The 22360-nt window shown below is 44.3% G+C and overlaps 1 protein-coding gene across 1 annotated transcript in view; it reads right to left on the minus strand.

The window, feature by feature from the left end:
- The window catches only part of grin3ba (glutamate receptor, ionotropic, N-methyl-D-aspartate 3Ba), a 119117-nt gene that overhangs the window by 30524 nt on the left and 66233 nt on the right, over positions 1-22360 (minus strand). The window contains exons 2-4 of the mRNA XM_088310692.1: positions 12169-12875; positions 3917-4413; positions 2412-2683 (exon numbers count right to left, since the gene is read on the minus strand). Coding sequence (XP_088166818.1) covers positions 2412-2683; positions 3917-4413; positions 12169-12875 — 1476 coding nt within the window. The remainder of the gene's footprint in view (positions 1-2411; positions 2684-3916; positions 4414-12168; positions 12876-22360) is intronic.

Below are 22360 nucleotides of genomic sequence, written 5' to 3' on the forward strand. Positions count from 1 at the left end.
GTGACTTAGATGGCGTAGACCAGTGCTTCTCAATAATTTTCTGTTACGCCCCCTGGCGAGAAGAAAACAATATGCACCCGCTCGCCCCCCACCACCACCGACTCTCCGCCACAACCATAAGTAATAACATTTTCGTTGCAAACCAAACCCACACCGTCGAGTTAATACTCGCTGCGCACAATGGGCAAGGAGAGCGCCACTGTCACCGACTGGAGTGGATGTGCAATTACCGCATTTTCCGGGCCATAGGGCGCTCTTTAAAGTCCCTAATCCTCCCCAAAACAAACAAAGCGCCTTGTAAAGCGACGCGCCCATTATATGGACTAAGCATCACTCGCGACCATCGACCCTTTTACTCATTGGGCTGTTCGGAGTGCATGTTAGCACACCCTGCTGGACAAAGTCTGAGTCATCTATGCTTCTAATTGACCGTGACTCATACATTATGTGACTATGGTGTTTGGGTGATGGTGTAGGAGAAAGCTGGACAAAAGGGCAGCTGTCCACAATGTTGTAGTCTGTCTTGTCATTTATGTTATTGCAAGCAAGAAACGTCCCAGGTTTAGACAACAGACTGAAAAAAGCCCAAAGCATAACAGCACATCTCTCTAAACAGCCATATGATTGGCTGAGTCTGAGTGGCTCCCAAGAAGCCATTGCTATAATCTTTTTGTGTTCTTTTTATTTCTTTTGGGTATATAGATGGCATGAGAGATACATGTTTTGTGTTAATCTTATTTCTTTGTTTCATTGTTTGCTTGTATGCTGAGGTTTTTTTTTTTGTTTTGATTTGAAACCGTGACTCTAAGGAGTGTGGTGACCAGTTAAGTCCCTCCCCTGACGTTGTCCAGTAGACTATTCCCAAGACACCTTTAATGGGTTAGAGTCATTGTTATTGTCAGTGATTCCTAATAGTTTCATGACATCTGTCATTGAAATAGGGTGATACCTCTGGCAACAGTTCCTTAGGGGATTGAGTCCTGGTGAGCTGGCATCAGCTAGCGCGAGCAGCCGGCCGAGTCGAGCTAGCGCGAGCAGCCGGCCGAGCCGAGCTGAGCTAGCGCGAGCAGCCGGCCGAGCTAGCGCGTTGTTGTTTGACCTTGCAGACATAAAATGTAGACCGGCCAAGCTAGCGCGAGCAGCCGGCCGAGCTAGCGCGGCTGGAGCCGGCCGAGCTAGCGCCCTGTAGTGCGGCGCGCCTAGTATATGAATTAAATACGGAAATAGCACCCTCAACTGGTGTTGCGCCCTTTGATGCAGCGCGTCTTATGGCCGTAAAAATACGGTACACTTCACTGTAGTACGTCGGAAAAAAAGCATGTTCCCCAGGGTCACACGCGCCCCCCCTCAGCATCGCACCGCGCCCCCTCGAGGGAGGCCAGCCCCATTATTTGAGAAGCACAGGCCTAGACAAAAAAAAGTATCAGCATGTGGTTGCGCATTTGTGGTAATTTTGACAAAGTCGTAATAATACAAAATAGAAGGCCTCATGACTTTTTATTAGGTTTTAACTTTTTCTTTGGCAGAGGTTTTGGCAGTGCCTTTGCAAGACCAGCAGTGCTGTAATATAGTCCAGTTAGACCCCTAACTTGGTGCACCATTTTCCTCTGAAATCCTTGAGAGAGCTGTTTCAGTATCTGCATCATATTTTTACCACCAGCCTGAGGTGTCTTGACGGTAAACACAACCAGTCATAATTAGCTTGTAAAACCCATCCACATAGTTTTCCATTTTGCACAATTTGCCGACTCTGGAAGGGCAAGGGAGTTTTTGTTTTTTCCTTTTCTTACAGACAGATGAGCTTTTATTCTGAAATGGGACCCTACTGTCAGATCGTATTATTCATCGCAGTGTGTCAGCCGCACGGGGACATGTTAACAAATCAAACGAATAACGGCAGCGTGTCTCGGGGCTCCGCTCAGACGTCTCCGCCCGCCCGCCTCTCCGAGCCGTTACGGCGTCTTAAACTGCTGCTCGTTTTTGGAATTTCCATAATTAATAGGCCCGGCGTAAAGCGAAACTAATTATTCACTCGCTAATGAACTCCTGTTGGTGGATGAGACGGGGCCAAAGGGTGAAATCAAGCGGATGGCATTCGCAGAAACGACTGAACGCTGACGAGGAGTTCAAAATTACTCACACTGTATGGTAGAAGTACAATTGCTTACGTAAAAAAAAAAAAATACTCATTTACTACCATTGACGGATATAGACGTCAAAGATCAATTTTTTGGATGGAGGAGTAGCAGTAAAAAGTACTTTCTTACTTCCCATCACTGGCTGAATCAAAACAAGACAAGAGTCTGACCGGCGATGTTAGCACATTGTTAGACATGCCCTGGATTCCGCGCCATCATTAGGATGCCAAAAATATCACAAATTGAATTAATGATGACCCCGAGCCACTGTACCAGGATGCCCAGGCTGGTGGAGTAGAAGGGCGAAGTGAAGTCAATGACTCTGCTTCTGGCTGAGTTGATGGAAAACGAGGTGACCGCCATGTCCGCCGTGCCGCTCCTCAGGTCGCCCACCAGGCCGGTCCAGCGGCCGCCGCCGCTCATCGCCCCGTACTTCCCGTCCCCGACGATGTACAGGTCAAAGGTGAAGCCCATGTCCTCCGCCAGCTTCTCCAAGAGGTCGATGCAGTAGCCGTAGCAGCACTTGCGCAGGTCTTCTGGAAGGCCTGCCGTGTGAAGACGGTGATGTGAACTGAATTACGATGAAGCGCAGAGCAGTGAGATTAATGCTGACTCTCATTTTGCGCCTTTTTTGCACTGAACTGGTGCTCGGTGGGAGATAGAGCTAAAATAAGGTTTGGTTGGGGGTTATGCGTTCGGTTTTAGGTTTAGTCATAGGATTTCAATTATAGATTAAAGATTGGGGTTAAGGGTCTGGTTCTAGGGGAAAACAGTTAGGAATGAGTAAGTTTAGGGGTTTCGTTGTTAGTGGTACAGGTTCGGGGTTCGTGGTTGGGTGTTACAGTTTAAATTAAGAGTTGAAGAGGTGTTAAGGTTTCGGTGTCAAAGTTTAGATCAGGGGTGGGCAAACCTTTTGATTGGCGGGCCACAATGGGTTCTAAAATTTGACAGAGGGGCCGGACCAGGAGCAGATGGATGGAATGTTTTGGTAACCTCACACCATCGGAAAATAAAATACATTTAATTTTAAATAAATGTGAACAAAAGCATTACAACAAAATATGTCTTTGAAAAACCACAGTATTTAGAAAATAAAACATTAACAAGGTTTATTCATTTAATTTTTTTCAAGTTCGGCGGGCCACGCCTGGTTTAGAGTAAGGGTTGAGGATTAGGATGAAGGTTTAGGGTTAGGAAAAACAACAACAAAAAAAACAAGAGAAAGTGAAAAATAAAGGCTCAATTGTTCAAGGTTATCTCAGAGGTGTTCTTGAGGGGGCACAATGAAAATTCAGGGGGCAAATCATGGGGTATTTGGATCCAGATCTATCAAGTCTTTTATCCATCCATCCATTTTCTGTACCGCTTCTCCTCACAACCGTGGCGGTGGGTGCTGGAGCCTATCCCAGCTATCTTCCGGCAGTAGGCGGGGGACACCCTGAACGGGTTGCCAGCCAATCACAGGGCACACAGAGACGAACAACCATCCGCGCTCACACTCATACCTAGGAGCAATTTAGAGTGTTCAATTAACCTACCATGCATGTTTTTGGAATGTGGGAGGAAACCGGAGTACCCGGAGAAAACCCACGCAAGCACCGGGAGAACATGCAAACTCCACACAGGAAGGCCGGAGCCGGAATCGAACCCACGACCTCCGCATTGTGAGGCTATCGAGCTAACGAGTCAGCCACTGTTCCACCCTCAAGTCTTTTAGTTTGTAGTCAAATTATAAAATTATAAATTATAATCATAAATCAGACTGAATTCAAATTTACCGTTGCCTTCCCAGTCTGCTGCTGTTGCGTTGGGGTTATGCAGCTGGTTGAAGAGTCCTTGGATTAAGTCCGATCTGTTGGTCCTCGGGTCCAGGCAGAGCTGTCCGGCAGGACACAGCCCATCCTCGTCCACCTCACGAGTAAACACAAACGGGTGCTCCACCAGAGTCACCACCCGCAGACGGTGCCCCTCCACCGAAAGCCCAGGCCTCCAGCGTCCCCCAGAATTAAAGTCCCCTTGACCGTCGCCCCCTCTCACCCCGGCACCGAGACCTTGACCCTGGCTGCTGCTGAAGCCGCCCACCAGCCCATGGACACCACCCTCCAACTCCAGCCTGCCTCGAGACCACTGGCCCACAGTGACCCAGGCCGGCTGACCCAGGGCGCCCCTCTTGAGGCTCCAGACATGGAAGAGCTGCGAGGAAAGTATTCTGGAGTGGTCGGCGTCCACCTGGATCAGGCCGGTGGCACCAGTGAAGGAGGTATTGGGGAAAAACCTGGACAGATACAGTCGATATAGAGACCATAAAAAAAAGTAAGTTCAAAGTTTTGCCCCTTTCACATGCTTTAAACACATCGAAATAATGTATGTTAATGTTATTAAAACACATGCAAACATATTGAAACGGCCCCTATGTAGTCTTTGCAAACTATCTGGAAGAAAAAATACAAGCATAAAATGCAAAGAAAATACTATTCATAACAATCAGTGGCGGGCCGTGCATTTCACACCTAGAACTTCAGCGAAGTCCAACTTCATCCTACTTGAATCAATCCTCCTCATATTACCATCATTTATGACACCACGGCTGGACGAATAATATACAGAAACAAACGTACGCATGACTGAGTGAGTGTTGAACGACCTCGCTTCTCTTGAAAGGTCCGTCTTGAAAATGGCCTTGCGAGCGTATCTGCAATTAAATCCACACTTTTCCCTCCTTCGGCCATTGTGGTTTAAAAAAAGCAAGAATATATTTTAGAATTCCAAACGGTCGCCAGTTATGACTTTTTGGTGAGCTGATTCCAGATAGCGCTGCCCCCTCACGAGTGGGTATCCAATCACAAAACGCGTTCATCACCTTCAACGTTAGGCCAGCGAGAAGGCCTTACTGTAACCAACTCGTGATCTGATTGGCTATCGCAACTGTCTATCAACTCTGAGAGCTCACTGACTTTGACAGAAGAGACGCACAATTTTATCTGAAGGCCTCGGTATTGTGAAATCTGCCTGGCAACACGAGCTCGCTGAATTCTGATTGGATAAAATCTCTAACCTAAAAATTCAACACAGGATATAATATGACATCAATGTGAAGATTATGATCATTTTTTCTTGATTATGTTCGGCCAGCAGAGAAGGCCTTGACGGCCCGCCACCGCATTCAATAACCGGCTGAGAAATGCAACAGCGAGTGTGGCTCTCATTTCTCACTTGTGCGGACTTTACTGATCGTAAGTTTACTGAGTAAACCCATAAAAAATGATTGCTTGAAAATGTTTCAATATAGCAGGAGGAGCTTGAGCGATGAATCGTGATATAGCGGGTGAAGACTGTGCTTTATTTTTCGCCATGGGGGAATTCAGTTGTCCTTTTAAGAGCTCAGATTGCTCACATATCCATAAAAAAAACACTTCAAAAACCTTTAAAAAACAACTTTGGGTTAAAGTGTCAAGGGAGAATAAACATCCATTTTAAAAAAAAATTTTTTTTTTTGGGACGCTACTCTCTCCTAGGTCACATACAAACAAGCATTCACGGTCACGTTGACATCTGTTGGCAATTTAGAGTCATTATTGATACTAATATGAATGTGGGAGGAAGCCGTCGTACCTGAGGAGAGAAAATACAAAGACGGGAAGGTCAGAGGCAAGATTAAAACCCTGAACCTCTGAACAACGACGCAAACGTGCGAACCGCTACACCAGCGTCATCATCAAAAAGCATCTCTGTCATCATCTGAAATCAATTGCCAGGCCCTCTAAGCAGAGAATCGTTTGGCCACCTTGTCAGTCGTGATGAAGAACAACTTATCGGTATGTGGGAGGAAGTGAGACGACCTCTGGAAAGAACATGCGAATACACCGAGCCGATATTCGAACCCAAGACCGCAGACTGTGAGGCAGTCGTGCTAAACACGTGGTCACCGCGCTGCCGGAAGACGAAACAGCCCGACTTTAACCAAATGAAGGAATGGAAAACTGGGAAAAAGGCAATCACAAGGTTAAAAAGGATATTGCAGTGGGCCACGCTCTGATAGCGGAGCTTTAGCGAGTCATCTCGGTTGGGGGAATTGCATCTCCCGGAAAGTCATAATTAAAAGTTAATGTGGAGCAGCGCGGGGTCTTTTCCGAATTGGAAAAAAGTCCGTACCGGCGAGACATTGCTATGTGCCTCACTCAGCCGTTGGCTTCCACATGGGGCTCGTTACAGGGAAATCCGTTAGGATGAGCGATTCTGGTCAGCGCGTGAATCGGAGCATGGCCCGCACGGTTTAAGAGGCCACGTTAGCTCGGGTCTTTTTGTTTCATCGGAGGGGGCGTCTTGATGTGAAAACGTACAAGCAGTGGTGGGCGGTCAAGGTCATCAAGGCCTTCTCTGCTGGCCTAACATAATCACGAAATCATGATCATATTCTTCACATTGATGTCATGTTATATCCTCGTGTTGTATTTTTAGGTTCGCGTTTTTATCCAATCAGAATTCAGCTAGCTCCTGTTGCTAGGCAGATTTCATGATACCAGGAGCATGCACCATTTGTGACAGGCCTTCAGATAGAATTGTGCGGGCGTCTGTTTTTTTTTTTGTTTTTGTTTTTTTTACAGTTGATAGACAGTTGCGATAGCCAATCAGGTCACGTGTTGGTTAAAGAGAGACCTTCTCGCTGGCATTTACGTTGAAGTTGACGAACACGTCTTGTGATTGGATACGCACTCATGAGGGGGATGCGCGACGCAGAATCAACACACCCGAACGTCGTCACTGGCGACCGTTTTAAAATCTAAAATAGATTTTTGCTCTTTGAAACCACAATGGCCGAAGGAGGGAAAAGTGTGGATTTAATTGCAGATACGCTTGCGAGGCCATTTTCAAGACGGACCTTTCAAGAGAAGCTAGGTCACACTCGCTCAGGACTGCGTAAGTGTCTTTCTGCATATTATTTGTCCAGCCGTGGTGTCATAAATGATGGCGTTAGGAGGAGGCATTTATTCAAGTCGGACTAAGTAGGACTTTACTGAAGGCCCAGGTGTGAAATGCACGGCCCGCCACTGCGTATAAGTAATGTTTGATCAGATCTCGATCGGCGTTGGGTCGCTGGAAACGGTACGCTGGGTTGTTTAAATGTTAAAGAATGCAGGGATCACCGCGTCGGATATCTGCGGTGAACCGTGCGTGGACTGTCGATGATCTGCGGCGAGAGATTACCTCGTCTTTCCTTGCTTTAGACTCTCCCATCATGGGCTCAACACGGGAATCGACGTGCGTAGAATGTAATCCCCTCCCCCATTAAGCATGAGATATGCTTTTGTGAAATAAAAAGATTAGATTGATCACATGGGTCATTAACCTCAGCTCCGAGTCTTCGGCCGTTTGCGAATTCCGCCGGTTTCTTTCTTGCCCTCGGCGTCGTTATTTACTTCAGCGCGATAATTAATTTATGTAATCTGTCTCACCGCAAAAAACGTCTTCCAAATGCACCTGGTGTCATCGCCGTTGCGTGCCGTATATGTTTCCTCATCAGGCGCCGTGACAATAAATGTGCGAGTGCTTCCCCGGCGTGGGATGCGGAAATCACTCATGGTAATAGCACGACTGAATCATCAGATTATCGCCAAAGACGGATGATTCATCAAAAGGCGGACCACACTCCTGTCCCGCATGCGACAAAGAAATTAAATCTCCCGTCTCTTCAAAGTCCCGTTTTTACACTTTGTGAGATTCATGCGTAGAATCCACAGACAACACTCTTGTCCCGTACATGACAAGAAGACTTATCTCGCCATTTTGAGATTCATCTGAAAAGACGTGAAGAATCTTTTTTCTCCTCCCAAGTGTGGTTTTACTCCAGGTCGCAGATCTGGCCTCTGGTCCCGTATGTCACTAAAAATATGAAGCTCAAATTTCCGAACAAAGTCGAGTATAACGCGCACCGTCATAAGCCGCAGTAGCTCTTTTTGGGAAAAAAAAATATATACAAAAAGCCACACCAGACTAGAAGCCGCAGTTTTCTATGTTGAAAAAACCGAGTTGTGTACTGCATGTACAGACCGATTTCGATACGGTAGACTGAAGCCACAACCAAGACAAAAATAAATAAATAAATATTTATTTAGCATATTTTCTGAACTATAGAGCGCTCCTACTGGTGAAAGAAAAATCCACAGAAAAGACGCACCATTGTATTAGCAGCATGGTTCAAAATCAAGCAAAAAAGTAGTGGCTTATAGTCCAGAAAATACGGTAGACTGAAGCCAAAAAAAAAAAAAAGAAATCAAGCTTTATTTTGCATATTTTCTAAACTATAGAGCGCCCCTACTGGCGAAAGAAAAATCCACAGAAAAGACGCACCATTATATGAGCCGCACGGTTCAAAATCGAGGAAAAAAGTAGCGGCTTATCGTCCGGAAAATACGGTATCTCCATTTATTGGATCCATGCAGTTTTTTTTAGTTTGCTTTTTCACCGACCACCAGAATTAGAATACCCTTTTTGCCAATGAGTAACAAAGAAATTAAAAAATATTTTTTTCTCCAGTCTTTGAGATTCGAGTGTCAGCACAAGCATAGAATCCCCCCCCCGCCCCTGCGCCCCCGCCAGGCCACAGGCCACCTTTAATGGACGAGTGGACGCGCCGGGGCATGTTCCCAAGTATCCTCGGCAGTGTCAGAGAGGGATGGGTGCTTGTCAATAACACCTGGCCGGCCCGTTGCCACGCTCAAGAGTGAACGTCAACAAAGCGGCCCCGGTAAGTAATGACTCTCTCCGAGAGTCTCAGGCATTCGTCTTGCTCTCTTATCGCTCCATCTTCCTCCGGAGGGAAAGTTTACTTCCCTCTCGGATGATGCCCGACTGAGTTTGTTTTCAGGGCTTTTAATCTCAAGCAGGGAATTGAATCGGTGTCTGGCGAGATGGCCGCGATTTTGGATTCTTCTCCATCAACCTTTTCTTTTTTTTTTTCCCCACGGCTGCTTCCACTTCATTGTGACTTAATTTGTGTTTTTCTTCCTCCCCTTCCGGCTTCCGGCTCTTCCCGCGTGTATATTTTCTCTTTAATGCTCTCTCGGGAATAAGCAGCGGTGTATTTTCTGATTATTACAGGCAACTGAAATAGAACCGCAGCCAAACTTTTTCCATTTTTTTTTTTTTTTTTAAGGCCGAAAGTTTATTCTTGCCGTGGTGACTCTGTGCAACCCCACCGTAGTTTGCCCCCCCATGCCTTCAAATGACCTTCTTCTCTATCTTTATATTTGTCTGTATCAGGACTGATTCCACGAGTACTTTAGACAATTTAAAAAAAAAAAATAAAAAAAAAACATGATCGATAATTGTGACCAAAGACCTTTCTTTCTTTCTGATGTGCTGATTGGCCGGCTCCCTCGTTTTCCCTTTCAAAGCGCCACCGTCGCCCCCTTCTTGATTCCACCGCCCGGAAAGTTTGCCGGACGACTTCTCCATGTCATTTTGTCGACTTCACCACAGCCAACTTAAGCGACTTGTTCCTCCACTTCTGGCAACGGAGTCATCAGCTCATATTGCTTTGTAACCCTCAACACTCTCTTGACTCGTTCTCGCCCGTCGCCGCCTCCTCTAAATTGTTCTGGCACGACCAGCGCTCATTTTAGCGGCAGACGACGGGGACTCTCCGGTTAGCGATTATCTTGTTGATGATGGTGCTCAGATGGCGTTTGCGTCACTCCTGATGCAAACCCTCCTCCCTTACCACCCGTGAAATAGAGGGGGCGGGGGTTTCATCCATTGTGCCTTCTTAAAAACAACCTCCGCATCAACGGTCGGAGCGGAGCGTGCATCACTCACGGCGCCGAGAGCTGTGTAAACATGACAGGATCGCAGCTTTGTTCGGCTTTAAGCGGAAAATGTTAATGGCTTAATACGTAGCTCAAAACGTGTACGGGTTTGTGTGTGCGGAAAGACGGCAGGCTGACAGAAAAGCCGTGGAAGCTGTCAGAGGCGCTCTTTTGAATCGGCAGGAAGTGAGGAAAAAGCTGCAGAAGCGGTGACAATGACACCCCGGCGTCTCCCTGACACCCACCCGACCCGCACTTCCATTCAGCCCACGCCGCTGCGGAAAATCGGGGATCGGAAATGGAGCCAGCAGCAGCCGCACACGGAACTTGTCACTCAAAAAGCTAATAGGCCTCTACACGTTGACGCCGTATGCCACTTAGAGCAAAGCAATTTCAAAAAAATTTTGGGAGGGTGAGTTTTTGACACGTGGGATAGGATATCACATTTTGGCAGTGGTGGGCCGTCAAGGCCTTCAAGACCTTCTCTGCTGGCCTAAAATAATCAAGAAATCATGATCATATTCTTCACATTGATGTCATATTATATCCTAGTGAGGAATCTTTAGGTTAGAGTTTTTATCCAATCAGAATTCAGCTAGCTCCTGTTGCTAGGCAGATTTCATGATACCAGTAGCATGCACTATTCTTTCCGAGGCCTTCAGATAAAATCATGCGGCCATCTGTTCAGTCAAAGCCAGTGATCTTTCAGAGTTGATAGACAATTGCGATAGCCAATCAGATCACGAGTTGGTTACAGTGAGCCTTCTCGCTGGCCTTACGTTGAAGGTGATGAACGCGTTTTGTGATTGGATACTCACTCGTGAGGGGGCAGCGCTTCGCGGAATCAACACACCCGAAAGTTGTAATAGAGACCATTTGAGAATCGAAAATATATTCTTGCTTTTTTTACAACCACAATGGCCGAAGGAGGGAAAAGTGTGGATTTAATTGCAGATACGCTTCAAGACGGACCTTTCAAAAGAAGCCGGGTTGTCCAAAACTCACTCAGTCGTGCGTACGTTTGTTTCTGTATATTATTCGTCCAGCCGTGGTGTCATAAATGATGGTAATATGAAGGGGATTTATTCAAGTCAAACTAAGTAGGACTGCACTGGAGGCCTACGTATGAAATGCACGGCCCGCCTCGGCTTAATGATGTCATTAAATTTCAAACATTTACTGCACCAAAAACTGTAATAGAGACTTCCCATAAGAAAAATGAAATAAAGTAAATTGGTGGCATCATTAGTTTATTTTATCAAATTTAAAGTCCATTTGATGAAATTTCAGATTTTGAAAAAATATATAACAAAGCTTAGTTTCTTTGGAAGTTGCAGCTAGATAAAAAAAAATGCCAGAATTGCATGTATTAATGATCAAATACAAAGATTTTACATGTTTTCTTCTTTTTTAAAATAAATGAAAAATCCCTTCAACATTTCATAGAATTAAAAATTAAATTACTGTAGATTTTCAAATCAAATTTCAAATTATGTCCTAAAAAAAATCATTTTCATATTTTTGGCTCCAAAAAATCCACATAATTATCTTAGCAAAATAAATTAAAATAATTTTATTTGGGTTTTATTTTATTTACCATTTGCATCGATGTTTGTTAATCAAACTGTTTCTATACTGACCAAGTTAAAAAAAATAAGTTTAAGAAAATCAGGATGAGACTCTATGCATTGATCACACAAAAGTTCAATACCTTTCCGTTCATTTGAACAAATAAACCAAATTGCCGTTACATGTTAATATTATTTCACATATTTACAATTATTTTTTATGTAAACATTTCATACTGAAATCAGTTAAATGTTTTCACCCCGCATTGATCATAAACAAAATTATTTCCATACTGCCACTGAATAAAAATGGGCATTTCTCATCAAGTATTTATGACATATATTTTCAAACTGATGAAGTAACGGATTTAAAAAAAAAATAAATAAATGAATAAATAAATTATGTTTTGGGATTATGTTTTGGTCAAAATACACGCACTGATGAAGCCATAAAACCCTTTTAAAATAATAAGAATAATATACTGTATATTCATCTAAAAATGGAGAAATTAATCAATTCAATCTGAATGATAATGAAATTCTAAAACAATTTGTCATGAGTTTTTCCCTTGGTACTATATTGTGTGTGTGGGGGGGGGGGGTGCGTGGGGGGGTGCGTGGGTGTGTGTGTGTGTGTGTGTGTGTGCGTGCATCTACCTGGAGAGATAACGTCCCGACGAAGGCGGTTCTCGTCGCGTTGCTTTGTCGTAACAGTTAACCATGTTCTGCATCAGCGCCAAGTCGGGCCTGGCCACGGCCGCCACGGTGATGGCTCGGCCAATCAGCTGCAGCGCATCGCGGATGTAGAAGCTGATGGGCTTGCGTCCCACCTCCCCGTACGCCAGCAGGCCGAGGGGACCCCCCAAGGTATGCAGGGAGTCCGGCGACAGCGGGTACCCCATAATCCACTGCAGCGCCGGCAGCGCCGGGGCGAGCCGCTGGGCCACCCGCAGCACCGAGGACAGACACTCGGGGTCCGAGCCCAGCAGGAGGACGCTGGAGACGGGCGAGGCGGCCTGCAGTAAGCGTGTCGAGAGGATCCCCAGGACTTCTTCCTCCCTCTGGTCCTCCCGCCTCTCCTCGCTGGCCTCGCCCCGCCCGCCGCCGCCGCCGCCTGCCGAGACGTGGGTCAGATTGACCACGTCCCACAGGTGCCAGGTGCCCCCGCTGTGGGTCTGCAGGTGGGAGAGCAGACCGTCGCTGCCCTCCTCCCAGCCGGGGCAGAGCACGGCCGCGCCGCCCCAGCTGCCCTCCTCCGCGGCTCCCCGGTCCCTGTCCCCGTCGCCTCCCTGCAGGACGGCCAGAAGCAGGCCGCCCAGGGACGACGGAGGCACGCGGGCCGACATCTGCAGGTGGAAGGCGTTCTGTTGGAGAGGAACAGTTTCAGATTCCGGCTCAAACACACCTGACATGACAACCGTTATCATCACAAGAGCGTTGCAAGTCATTTGAAACTGCAATCGAGATATTACGCAGACACGGCGGTGCTGAATCAAAATCAGTGAGAATTTTCATTCCTACCATTTTGTGGATTCCCACACATCGAATTTCTCCGAAAGAAAAAAACAAAAAAAAAAAACATCTTAAACGTTTTGGCTTAACAGCGCAGATGATGAGAGGCAGTCAAAACGTTTGAATTCATGTTGCTGACGAAATGCGGTCATTTGCCAGGTGTGAAGCGAGCGAATGAAATGGAGTGAGTAAGCGAAGCCTTCTCATAACACCTGTCATTCAGCCTGACTTTCCCTCATGTAAGATTCGCCTCGCCTAAATTCAAGAAGCTGCATTTCGACATTCATTCACTGTGACGTCATGAAAACGGCGATTTTTTATTTATTTTATTTTTTGGACCAGCGCAATTGCAGAATCAGCGCAAAGGGGTGCTGTTTCAAAAACAGTTGGACGTCTCTCAGGAAACCGTCTAAGAAGACTGCAAATGTATCAGATGTAATCAATCACTTCTAATTCAATTTATCCACTTTTTTTTGTGAGGCAGCCGCTGGAATTTGGCGTTCAACCGTGACTCGCATGCTGCTTCATCAAGAAATTCTTATCATCTGCTCACATGTAGCGGCCTGCTCAAGTAGCAAAGACGGAGCGATTGTTTCATTGGAGAGAGCAAAAAAGAGGCCTAAAGAGAGACAGATTAATCAAATCACATGAATCGCGCCTTTTATGAGCACAGGGGGGAAAGAAAAAAAAACACATTAAAAAAAGCAAACAAAATCGACACGACGCAGTTGTTCGTCACAAAGCCCTGGCGCAAAAAAAACAAACAAAATCATACGATTCAAACGGAGGCGTGCCCATTTCCGGTGCTTGAGGGCCTCCATCCAGTCTGTTGAAGATGTCGCCCTTCTCCAACACGCCTGATTCAAATAATCAGAATTGTTATCAAGCTTCTCTGAGCTTGCTGATGAGATCATCATTTGAATCAGGCCTTTTGGAGGAGGGAGGATCTAAAAGAGGCGGCATAGGGACTCTTGCGGACCGGACTTGGGCACCCTTGTCCTAAACCATTTCTTGAAAGAGAGATCCACACATAACGAGGAGGAGAAAAAAAAAATCTCCCTGTGCGCTTCCAGTTCTTAATGTGCTCAAGGTGCATCACATAGCACACCGAATACGCAATTGTCTGTTGCAGTACCAAGGCTGACCAATGAGAGGCAGCAGAGTGCCACGTGGCATCCGGACATTGGAGAAGAGACGAGAATTGGGCTCCACTGATTGCAATTTGAGTAAAATGCTCAAATTCGGCCCGATTATCGGTATGTGTGTAAGATTACGCACTTTGTTGTAATTGCGCCTTTCCGGGAAATGTCAGCGTCAGAATGGTCACAATTACGGAGTCCATGGCGCCACTCAAGTCAGCGTTGACCACATATAAGAATTTGCTATCGGAAATATCGAACATTTGTGATTATTGGCCTAATTAGTGCTAATTAGGGAGGGAATTTCACACCTCTTGAAAATCATTCAGGAGTCAGAGACTATTTTTTTTTCTATATTTATTACCCCACTCGATATTGTCAGTTGTCCAGCATGAGGATTTGTCGTCATAAATATCAGACAATTAACATTTCCGATTGTCGCCTCGGATCGTTTTTCAATCAGATTGGATAGGGAAAAAAAATCAAATAAAAAAATCACGCTTCACACACCTCACACAATCAATCCAGATAATCTTGAGACATCCCACAATGGGGCTTTTGGGTTTTGATTGTGAAGAGGGGAAAGGTTCGCTGCTTTTTTACAAAACAAAACATATTTCAGCAAAAGAAAATCCTTAAATGAGCCAATACAGACGTCATCATCTTGCAGAGAGAAATGAAGACATGAAAAAAAAAAAAACCTCAATCGTCACTTATTCCAATTACTGTCACACGCGTGCTAACTTGTGATTGCAAATATTGATCTGGTTTTAACATTTGTGACTGTTGACGCTGACTGCTTTCCGAACAAATCAGGGTGGAATTGGAAAAAAAAAACCACACACACCACATGATAATCACATAGAATAATCTTTTTGGACCTCCCGACGATGAGGTCGGAACGAAAACGCTCAAACTCAGCCCGATCGCAACGCGCGCACCCCGCTTAATCCGCCGCCTCGCATTCCTCTTGGCAGGGCGACAACCACGTCCGCAGTTCTTCACCCCGGCGACAACACTGGCTCGTTTCATTCGCTTCCAAACTGGATAACACTGTTGTCCTTGAACGCAGCACACAGATGGAAATCCGCCCCCCCTCCCCTCCCCTCGAACACCGCCACCCACTCGCCCCCCTCCCCTCCTCCCCACCAACAACGCCTTCCTTTGGGGTTTGCTGACAATATTTCATCCAATCAGCGCTCCGGGCAAGGTTGATCTTTCATATATAGAAGTCCAAAGTTCATCTTTTGAAGCCGTTTGGATGACGGGATTAGCATGCACCCGACGCTCAACAACAAACATCAGCAAACACATTCCCCCCCATAAGTGTCCGTGTAAAAAGGCATGATTGAACGGCCGTTGTGTAGATTTGCGCGGCTTGCATAAACACGACACGCACACACGCACGCGCGCGCGCGCACACACACACTCGCTACGCTACGCTTATACTCATATGTCACCTGTGAGTCTTTAAAGATGAAATATTCACAGAAAAGTGCAGATTGGACACATTCATTCAAATGGAAATTTCCCACCCGGGAGTAAACAAAAACAGCCCATTGCCGAGTCTCTTAAGAAAGGAAAAAAAAAAGGGAGTGAAGTGTGCCGAGACATACTTGATTGAATGCAGGGGGGACGGATTTATCCACGCCGGGTGCGTAAATAGGATGAGACGACACAAGATGGACGTCTTTGAACTCAGAACGCCATCACTGCTTCAAGTATTTCCAGTCGTCAACAACAGTGGGTGGAATAATCGAAAAAAAAGTGTACGTGTCGTATCCGGTGGAACAATTATGTCGAAAATGTTGATTTACGGCCGCTCGATGAAACGCTCGCAAACGTGCCGACAGCTCACAGCTGCCGTGTAAAAAGTTCGTCCATATATACGGTGAGCTGTTAAAAATGCACTGAGCAGGTCGATGCCGACTGAGATGAGATGAGACTAGATTTCCGGACCATAACGTAAAAAAAAACAAACAAACATTGAAAACGATCAAATATTTAACAATAAAGTGCAAGACCTCTGCCAAGGTTGAAAAAAAAAATCTGTGTAAGGCCATAGCTTCTGGATCTGGATCGCCCCCCCCCATTTAGGCCCCGTTGCAAGTGGACTGTAACAGAAGCCAAAAAAAAAAAAAAAAAAGACATGTAAAATGTATTCTAAATAACTTTTTTTAAAATTAATATTGAATAAATATTTGCTTTGTTTCCTGTTTTTTGCTTTCCTTATTTGCTTTTCTTCGGGAAAAAATCTCGAGAAGAAAATTTATATGATTTTACAAATGACTTTGTATTACTGTATGATTTTGGTGAAGATTTTTTTTCAATCCGTTATTTTTTTTGTTTACAGTGTTGCACGTCAATTCAGATTATTTTCAGACCATTTGTATCAGATTTTTTTTTTTTCATGTTAGTGTGAACAGTACAATTTTTAATATTTTCAAAGCCTTTTTGATACGTGGAGAAAATTTGGCTATATTTCCGACGCGACTGCAGTCTGGTCATCAAAACATCACAATTGTTTGACAAAAACCCTTTAGTGACGAGCATAAAGCAGCCCGTGGCAAAAATATTCTTTTGAACTGATAAATATATGCGGGGCAGTTGAAGCAGTGGTCCCCAACTTTTTTTTCTACCACATGCAAGTACAGAACCTTTGCGAACCGGGTGCTGGTGCCTTAGTGAGATGAGTAGCGGGCGGTTGTGGCGGTCGCCGCTCAATGTGCTTTGTGTATGCTATTGTGTATGTTACTCATTTCGCTAGCTTGTGTGTTTAATATTAGCGTAACGCGATCGAGATATTTCACTTTTTTTTTTGTTGTTTGTTTTGTTTTCCCATCTGTGTGGGCCGGTCCAAAATAAACTGCGGCCCTGTACTACTCCGCTCTCCAGTGGTTGGGGACCACTAAGTTAAAGCACAAAATCCTTGAAATTGCACCACGTGTCAGGACTGAGACTTATGAAGGGTTGAGTTTTGGAAGTTGAATAAAAACTGAGTTTTGAAATTGATAATCGTGTTTGTTAATCGTGATTTCATTATTTGTTCCATACATGCTACTTTAGCCCAAGAAAATACCTCAGGCCAACATATTCATCAATCTATTCGCTAAACCAGGCGTGGGCAAACTACGGCCCGCGGGCCACACGCGGCCCGTCAAACTTAAAAAAAACTAAATGAATAAACCTTGTTAATGTTTTATTTTCATTTAAAATTAAATGTATTTTGTTTCTCCGATGAGGTGAGGTTATCTCGGAAATCCACCCATCTGCTCCTGGTCCGGGCCCCACTGTCAAATTTTAGAACCTATTGTGGCCCGCCAATCAAAAAGTTTGCCCACCGCTGCTCTAAACTAAACTTGGCATAAAGGCTCATTTACTGTATGTGAAAATTGCACCACAAAAGGTCCTGCAATGTTGCGCATGCTAAACGTGAGGATGTTTTCCCTCCAAACTGTGGCAAAAGTCCGCATATAAGCAAGCTGCTAGACGCTGGCTAAGAGTGTTAAATGTCCCTGACCTCTGAGCATCTGTATGCAAGCTCGCCCTCTTTTGTATTTTGCCACTCTCAGGTAAAAGTTCCATCTGCAAGCGCAAAGGCTCCGAAGGAAGAATGCAAGATAAGCAAGTGAGCGGGGGGGAACGTCAGCATTATTCCGGTGTAAAATCAAGTGCAACGCCCTTTTTTCTCACGCAAATTAGCAGCCTTGGAAGCAAGCGGTTATTCTGATGAGCTGGACTTCATGCGAGGTGCTCTGCATGAGGGAGGCAGACGCTTGACCGACACGCGCAATTGAGATGTTTTATTTAGATTGCCAAAATGTTTGTTTTCATTTCATTATTTTTTTTAACCAATTTAAAGATGTAATACATGCATTCAATACAACTTTTAGATTTTTTTTTATATGTAAAAGTGGATGGATAATTAACTCATTCAAAAAAAAAAATGGATCTTTGACGTCTTTAGCCGTCAATGGCAGTAAATGAGTTAATTATTCATGTTCGTCTGAAATTAAGATAAGGTTAGACATTAAATGGATTTTTTGTGAGGCCGATGGAAGTTGTGGTAATTGGCTGAACAAGAATTTCGATAACCGGTTAATCAGAAGGTTATTTAACCTTACCATTATGTTGCGGGTTAAATTGACCCATTTAAGTGCACTTAGCGCCTCTAAAACATAATCATCATATTTAATGAGAATGGTTTGTTTTACATATGTCCAATTAAATGGTTGGTAATGGACTCGCAAATGAGATACAAACGGAAACTGTTTCCTGGCATTTTGTCATTTTCCGATAATTAAATATACATTGGGTCAAAGACAGAAACAAACATGACACGCAAGTTGATGGGAATATTAAAAAAAATAAATAAATAAAAATTGTTTTCCACTTTAGGAAAATAATCCTGGTTGAATTGAACCGGGAAAATGCTTGCTGTTTTTGAGGAACAAATGAAGAGGGTTAAGATTTTTTTTTTTTAATTTATTATTATTTTTTTTAAATCTATAATGAATGAATAATTACTTTTCTTGGTCCTTTGTTGTTTACAATAATAATATATGAATTACGGGTTGAACATTGGACTGTTTTACAATGCTTTGTCCTTTAGTATTTGTTTAACTTTACATCGGATAGAAAAATTGGCATATCCATCCATCCATCTTCTGTACCGCTTCTCCTCACTCGGGTCGCAGGGAAAAATTGGCATAAATCGGCTGATTTATTTTTTTTTTTTAATGGGTGGGGGAGATACTTTAAGGTTATTATTGTTGTCTTTTGTTGTAAGGTGTGGTTAACAAAAAGGCAAAAAAAATTTAATTTTTGCTGATTTTAAAAGCTTTCATATCGACCAATTAAATCGGATTAATCGGTTTGGCCCATTTATCTTGTTGCCATTTAACTCATTAAAAAAAAAGTCATCTTCAATATTTCCTTTTTAAGGAAAGTGAAACATATGAATTTGGAATTACAAATCGTTACCATTGTTTTTCAGACCGATACAAGTATCGATACTGAGTGTCGATACTACTAATACTTTGTACTTTTTGGTACATGAAAATGATTTAAACATCAGATAATTATGAACAAAGATCTTTTTTTTTGTGTGTCTGACGCATATATTGTGATTGGCCAATGTGTCAGACCACCGCAACATAGCGCCAACTACTGGCAAGGAGGACTTACTCAATGAATGAATTAAGAATCTTCTCTTCATCGGAGAAACGACTGCGAGCAGTTTGCATCTTCTTTACGTTTCATTTTCAACAAAATCTGCTCCTGTTCACACAAAACAAAAACAAAAACAAAAAAACACCGGCATGTTTTGCATTTTGTTCCTAAGGTGAACCGAACCGTAACCTTAAAACCAAGCTACGTACCCACCCCTGATTTTTGATCGACCGTTCCACCTGCAGGTGGTTAAGAAAGTCTCCTCCACAACCCCCCCCCCCCCCTCCGAAGTGTGAGCACGGTAAACCCACGAGGATCTCCGGGCTACGTGGAGCAAGCAGCCCGACACGGGTGCGGCGGATCACAACACCACAGAGCAGCTCACGGTTACTAAGCTCATTCCTTATTTAGGCGTCGGCGCGGAAAGCTTCAACCCGATGCAGATACACACACACAAACACACACACAAAAATAGATTTGCGAACACCAGCACACAAAGCAAGCGGCAGCACCTGCAGTTTGAGAGCTTATTAAAGCTATGAAATGGAGGCTTAGCCTTAAGAGCTGGCGAGTGGAGGCGGAGGGCAAAGGCAGGCCTCAGGTGCGCATCAAACTCGGGATCACTTCAAGACGCGCAACGCAGCTTGGCTTCAATACCGCCACACACGCGCACACAACAAAGACAGTAAAAAATATATATATAAATAAAAATCATCTTGACGCATCAGAATTGAGCATTAAGACAGAAAATATATAATATGCTTTTAATTTTATCATACACGCCAGTTCAACCGTTAGGTCGCACGTGATTCTCAAGAGAGTAACTCAATATTTATGAAGCACATTTTTTTATTGTCAAATTCGAATAAAGTTGCTCCCTACACCGATGACACAATGATAGAAAGAGTGACTATGATATTATTTCATATTTGTTGTAACGTTTCAGTGGATTAAAAAAAATCCACTTTAAAAAATACAAATAAAAATTTTATTTTAACTTTTCTATTTTTGCCATTATTATTATATCTAGTTTTTGGGGTCATTCATATATTTTTTGGAGTTTTTTTTTTTTTCTTGTGGTGCCAACCGCCGTTTTAAAATGAAAAAACGCATACTGGAGGTTCAAAGTTTTTGTAAATTTTGGGGGCGGGGGGGCGAGTTGGGCGAATTAAAACGTGTGTGCAGCGTTAGGGCCTCTACACACCAATCCGACGTCGCCCTTTGAGGCCAACTGTCACGTAGTAGACACGTCGGGCCAAAAACATCACGGAAAAACAAACCGCAAAAGCTGTTGGAGACCCCAACTACACCGGACCAGCTGCGCAGGCATGAGAAGAAGTAGTACCACTCCATGCCATCAGGGGGCGATAGTCAATACGTAGCCTTTGACGGTAATGTCGGATAACGGCGGTCGGTTTTTCGTTAATGAGAGTGATTACTTCGTCTTGGCGCTCTTCTGTCCAACCAGCCGTTATGTCCAAAGAGGAGATGCAAAAATGAACAAAGTTGATTAAATTCTTATGGAATAGCTTTAATTTTCACCTTTTTTCACTTTCGTCATTTCCCGTTCTTGCCCAGTGCACCGATTCGCTAGCTAACAGCCAATCATGGTGCTCATCTGTCCCGACAGCAAGAACCGTTGAACCGGTCAAACGCGCTCCCCAGACTCGCTACACCAAACAATCCGACTTCCCGACGGCCGATGTCGGATTGGTGTGTTGAGTGAGCTGCGGGCGATCGTTTTTGGAAATCAGCATTGATGGACATATCCCCATCACGTACTTTTCTACGGAAACCAGCCGATCACAATCTCTATCACACGCACACACACACACGGCTGCCGTTGGCACAAAGAGTATGGCCGGCTGCCCGAGCTTGTGAATAGCTGCTTTGCTTCCCCGTCGGACCACAAACAAAGCTTGTGATGAGGAAGGAGGCTTTGCGATTGAAAGGGCGGAGGCAGCATTCCAAAACAACACTCCAGCAAACACATTAATATTTCACCAAGTGTACATGCGGCGGGACGCGCAAGATAGCGGCTGTAAATATATGTTGGAGATGAAAGACGGACGGCAAAGACTGATAGGTGAGGTTTAATATCCGCACTTGTGGGAAAAAGACGGGGATGATGGTTTGCAGGTTGAATGAGAAGGAGGGGTGTTGCGGGTCTGTGTGCGTGTTGTCGCAGCAGGGTGCAAAATCTGATTTCAAACTCCATAAACTCAAAATAATGCAACACGGGCGACGCAGTCTGCTACTATTTATTTAAAAAAAAAAAAAAACGTACAAAAAAAACAAAACTTCCAAGTCGTGCTGTAGCTTTAGCCAATCAGAACCCCCAAAAGCAATTTTTTTGGAATTACAACAAAGTGTGTAATCTTAAATCGGGTACACACATAACGATAATCGGGACAACTGTGAGGATTTTTCTCCCCTTGCAATGAAAGAGAGCAAAAGGGTTTGATTTTTAAACGTTTCTCAAAGATCATCCTGAGCGATTATCCTGTGGTGTGAAAAGCGGGGTACACCCATTACGACAAATGAGCCTAAATTGACGATTTTTTTTTTTTTTTGTAAAATGATCCCGCGCGATTATCCTTTCCAACAATCAGATGGGATTTTCCTACCTTCTGATCAAAGCCACTGAAGGCCAAATATTCCGATGCCTCAAAGATTATCCTGAGTGATTATCTTGTGGTGTGGCGTGCATAAAGCGTGACGCACCAACAAATCCAAACGATTTCCCACCCTTGCGATTAAAGTCAGCAGAGGTCGAGTTGTCCGACGTCTCTGAAAGATGATCTTGAGGGATTATCAAGTGGTGTGCGGTGTTCAGAAAAACCGTTTACAGCACTTACGCTAAAATGGTGAGTGTTAATCCTGTTCAGTGTTTCTGATCCCCATTTTTTTTTCAAATTGATGTTTAATGACTGACAACCAAACTGACGAAACACCAAATTTGATCGATGCCCCTCCCTTGTGATCAAAGTCGGCAAAAGGCCTGAGTTTCAGATGTCTTGAAAAGA

This window comes from Idiotropiscis lumnitzeri, chromosome 1, assembly GCF_059441095.1.
Source record: "Idiotropiscis lumnitzeri isolate Australia: NSW breed Sydney's pygmy pipehorse chromosome 1, RoL_Ilum_1.0, whole genome shotgun sequence".
Lineage (NCBI taxonomy): Eukaryota > Metazoa > Chordata > Actinopteri > Syngnathiformes > Syngnathidae > Idiotropiscis > Idiotropiscis lumnitzeri.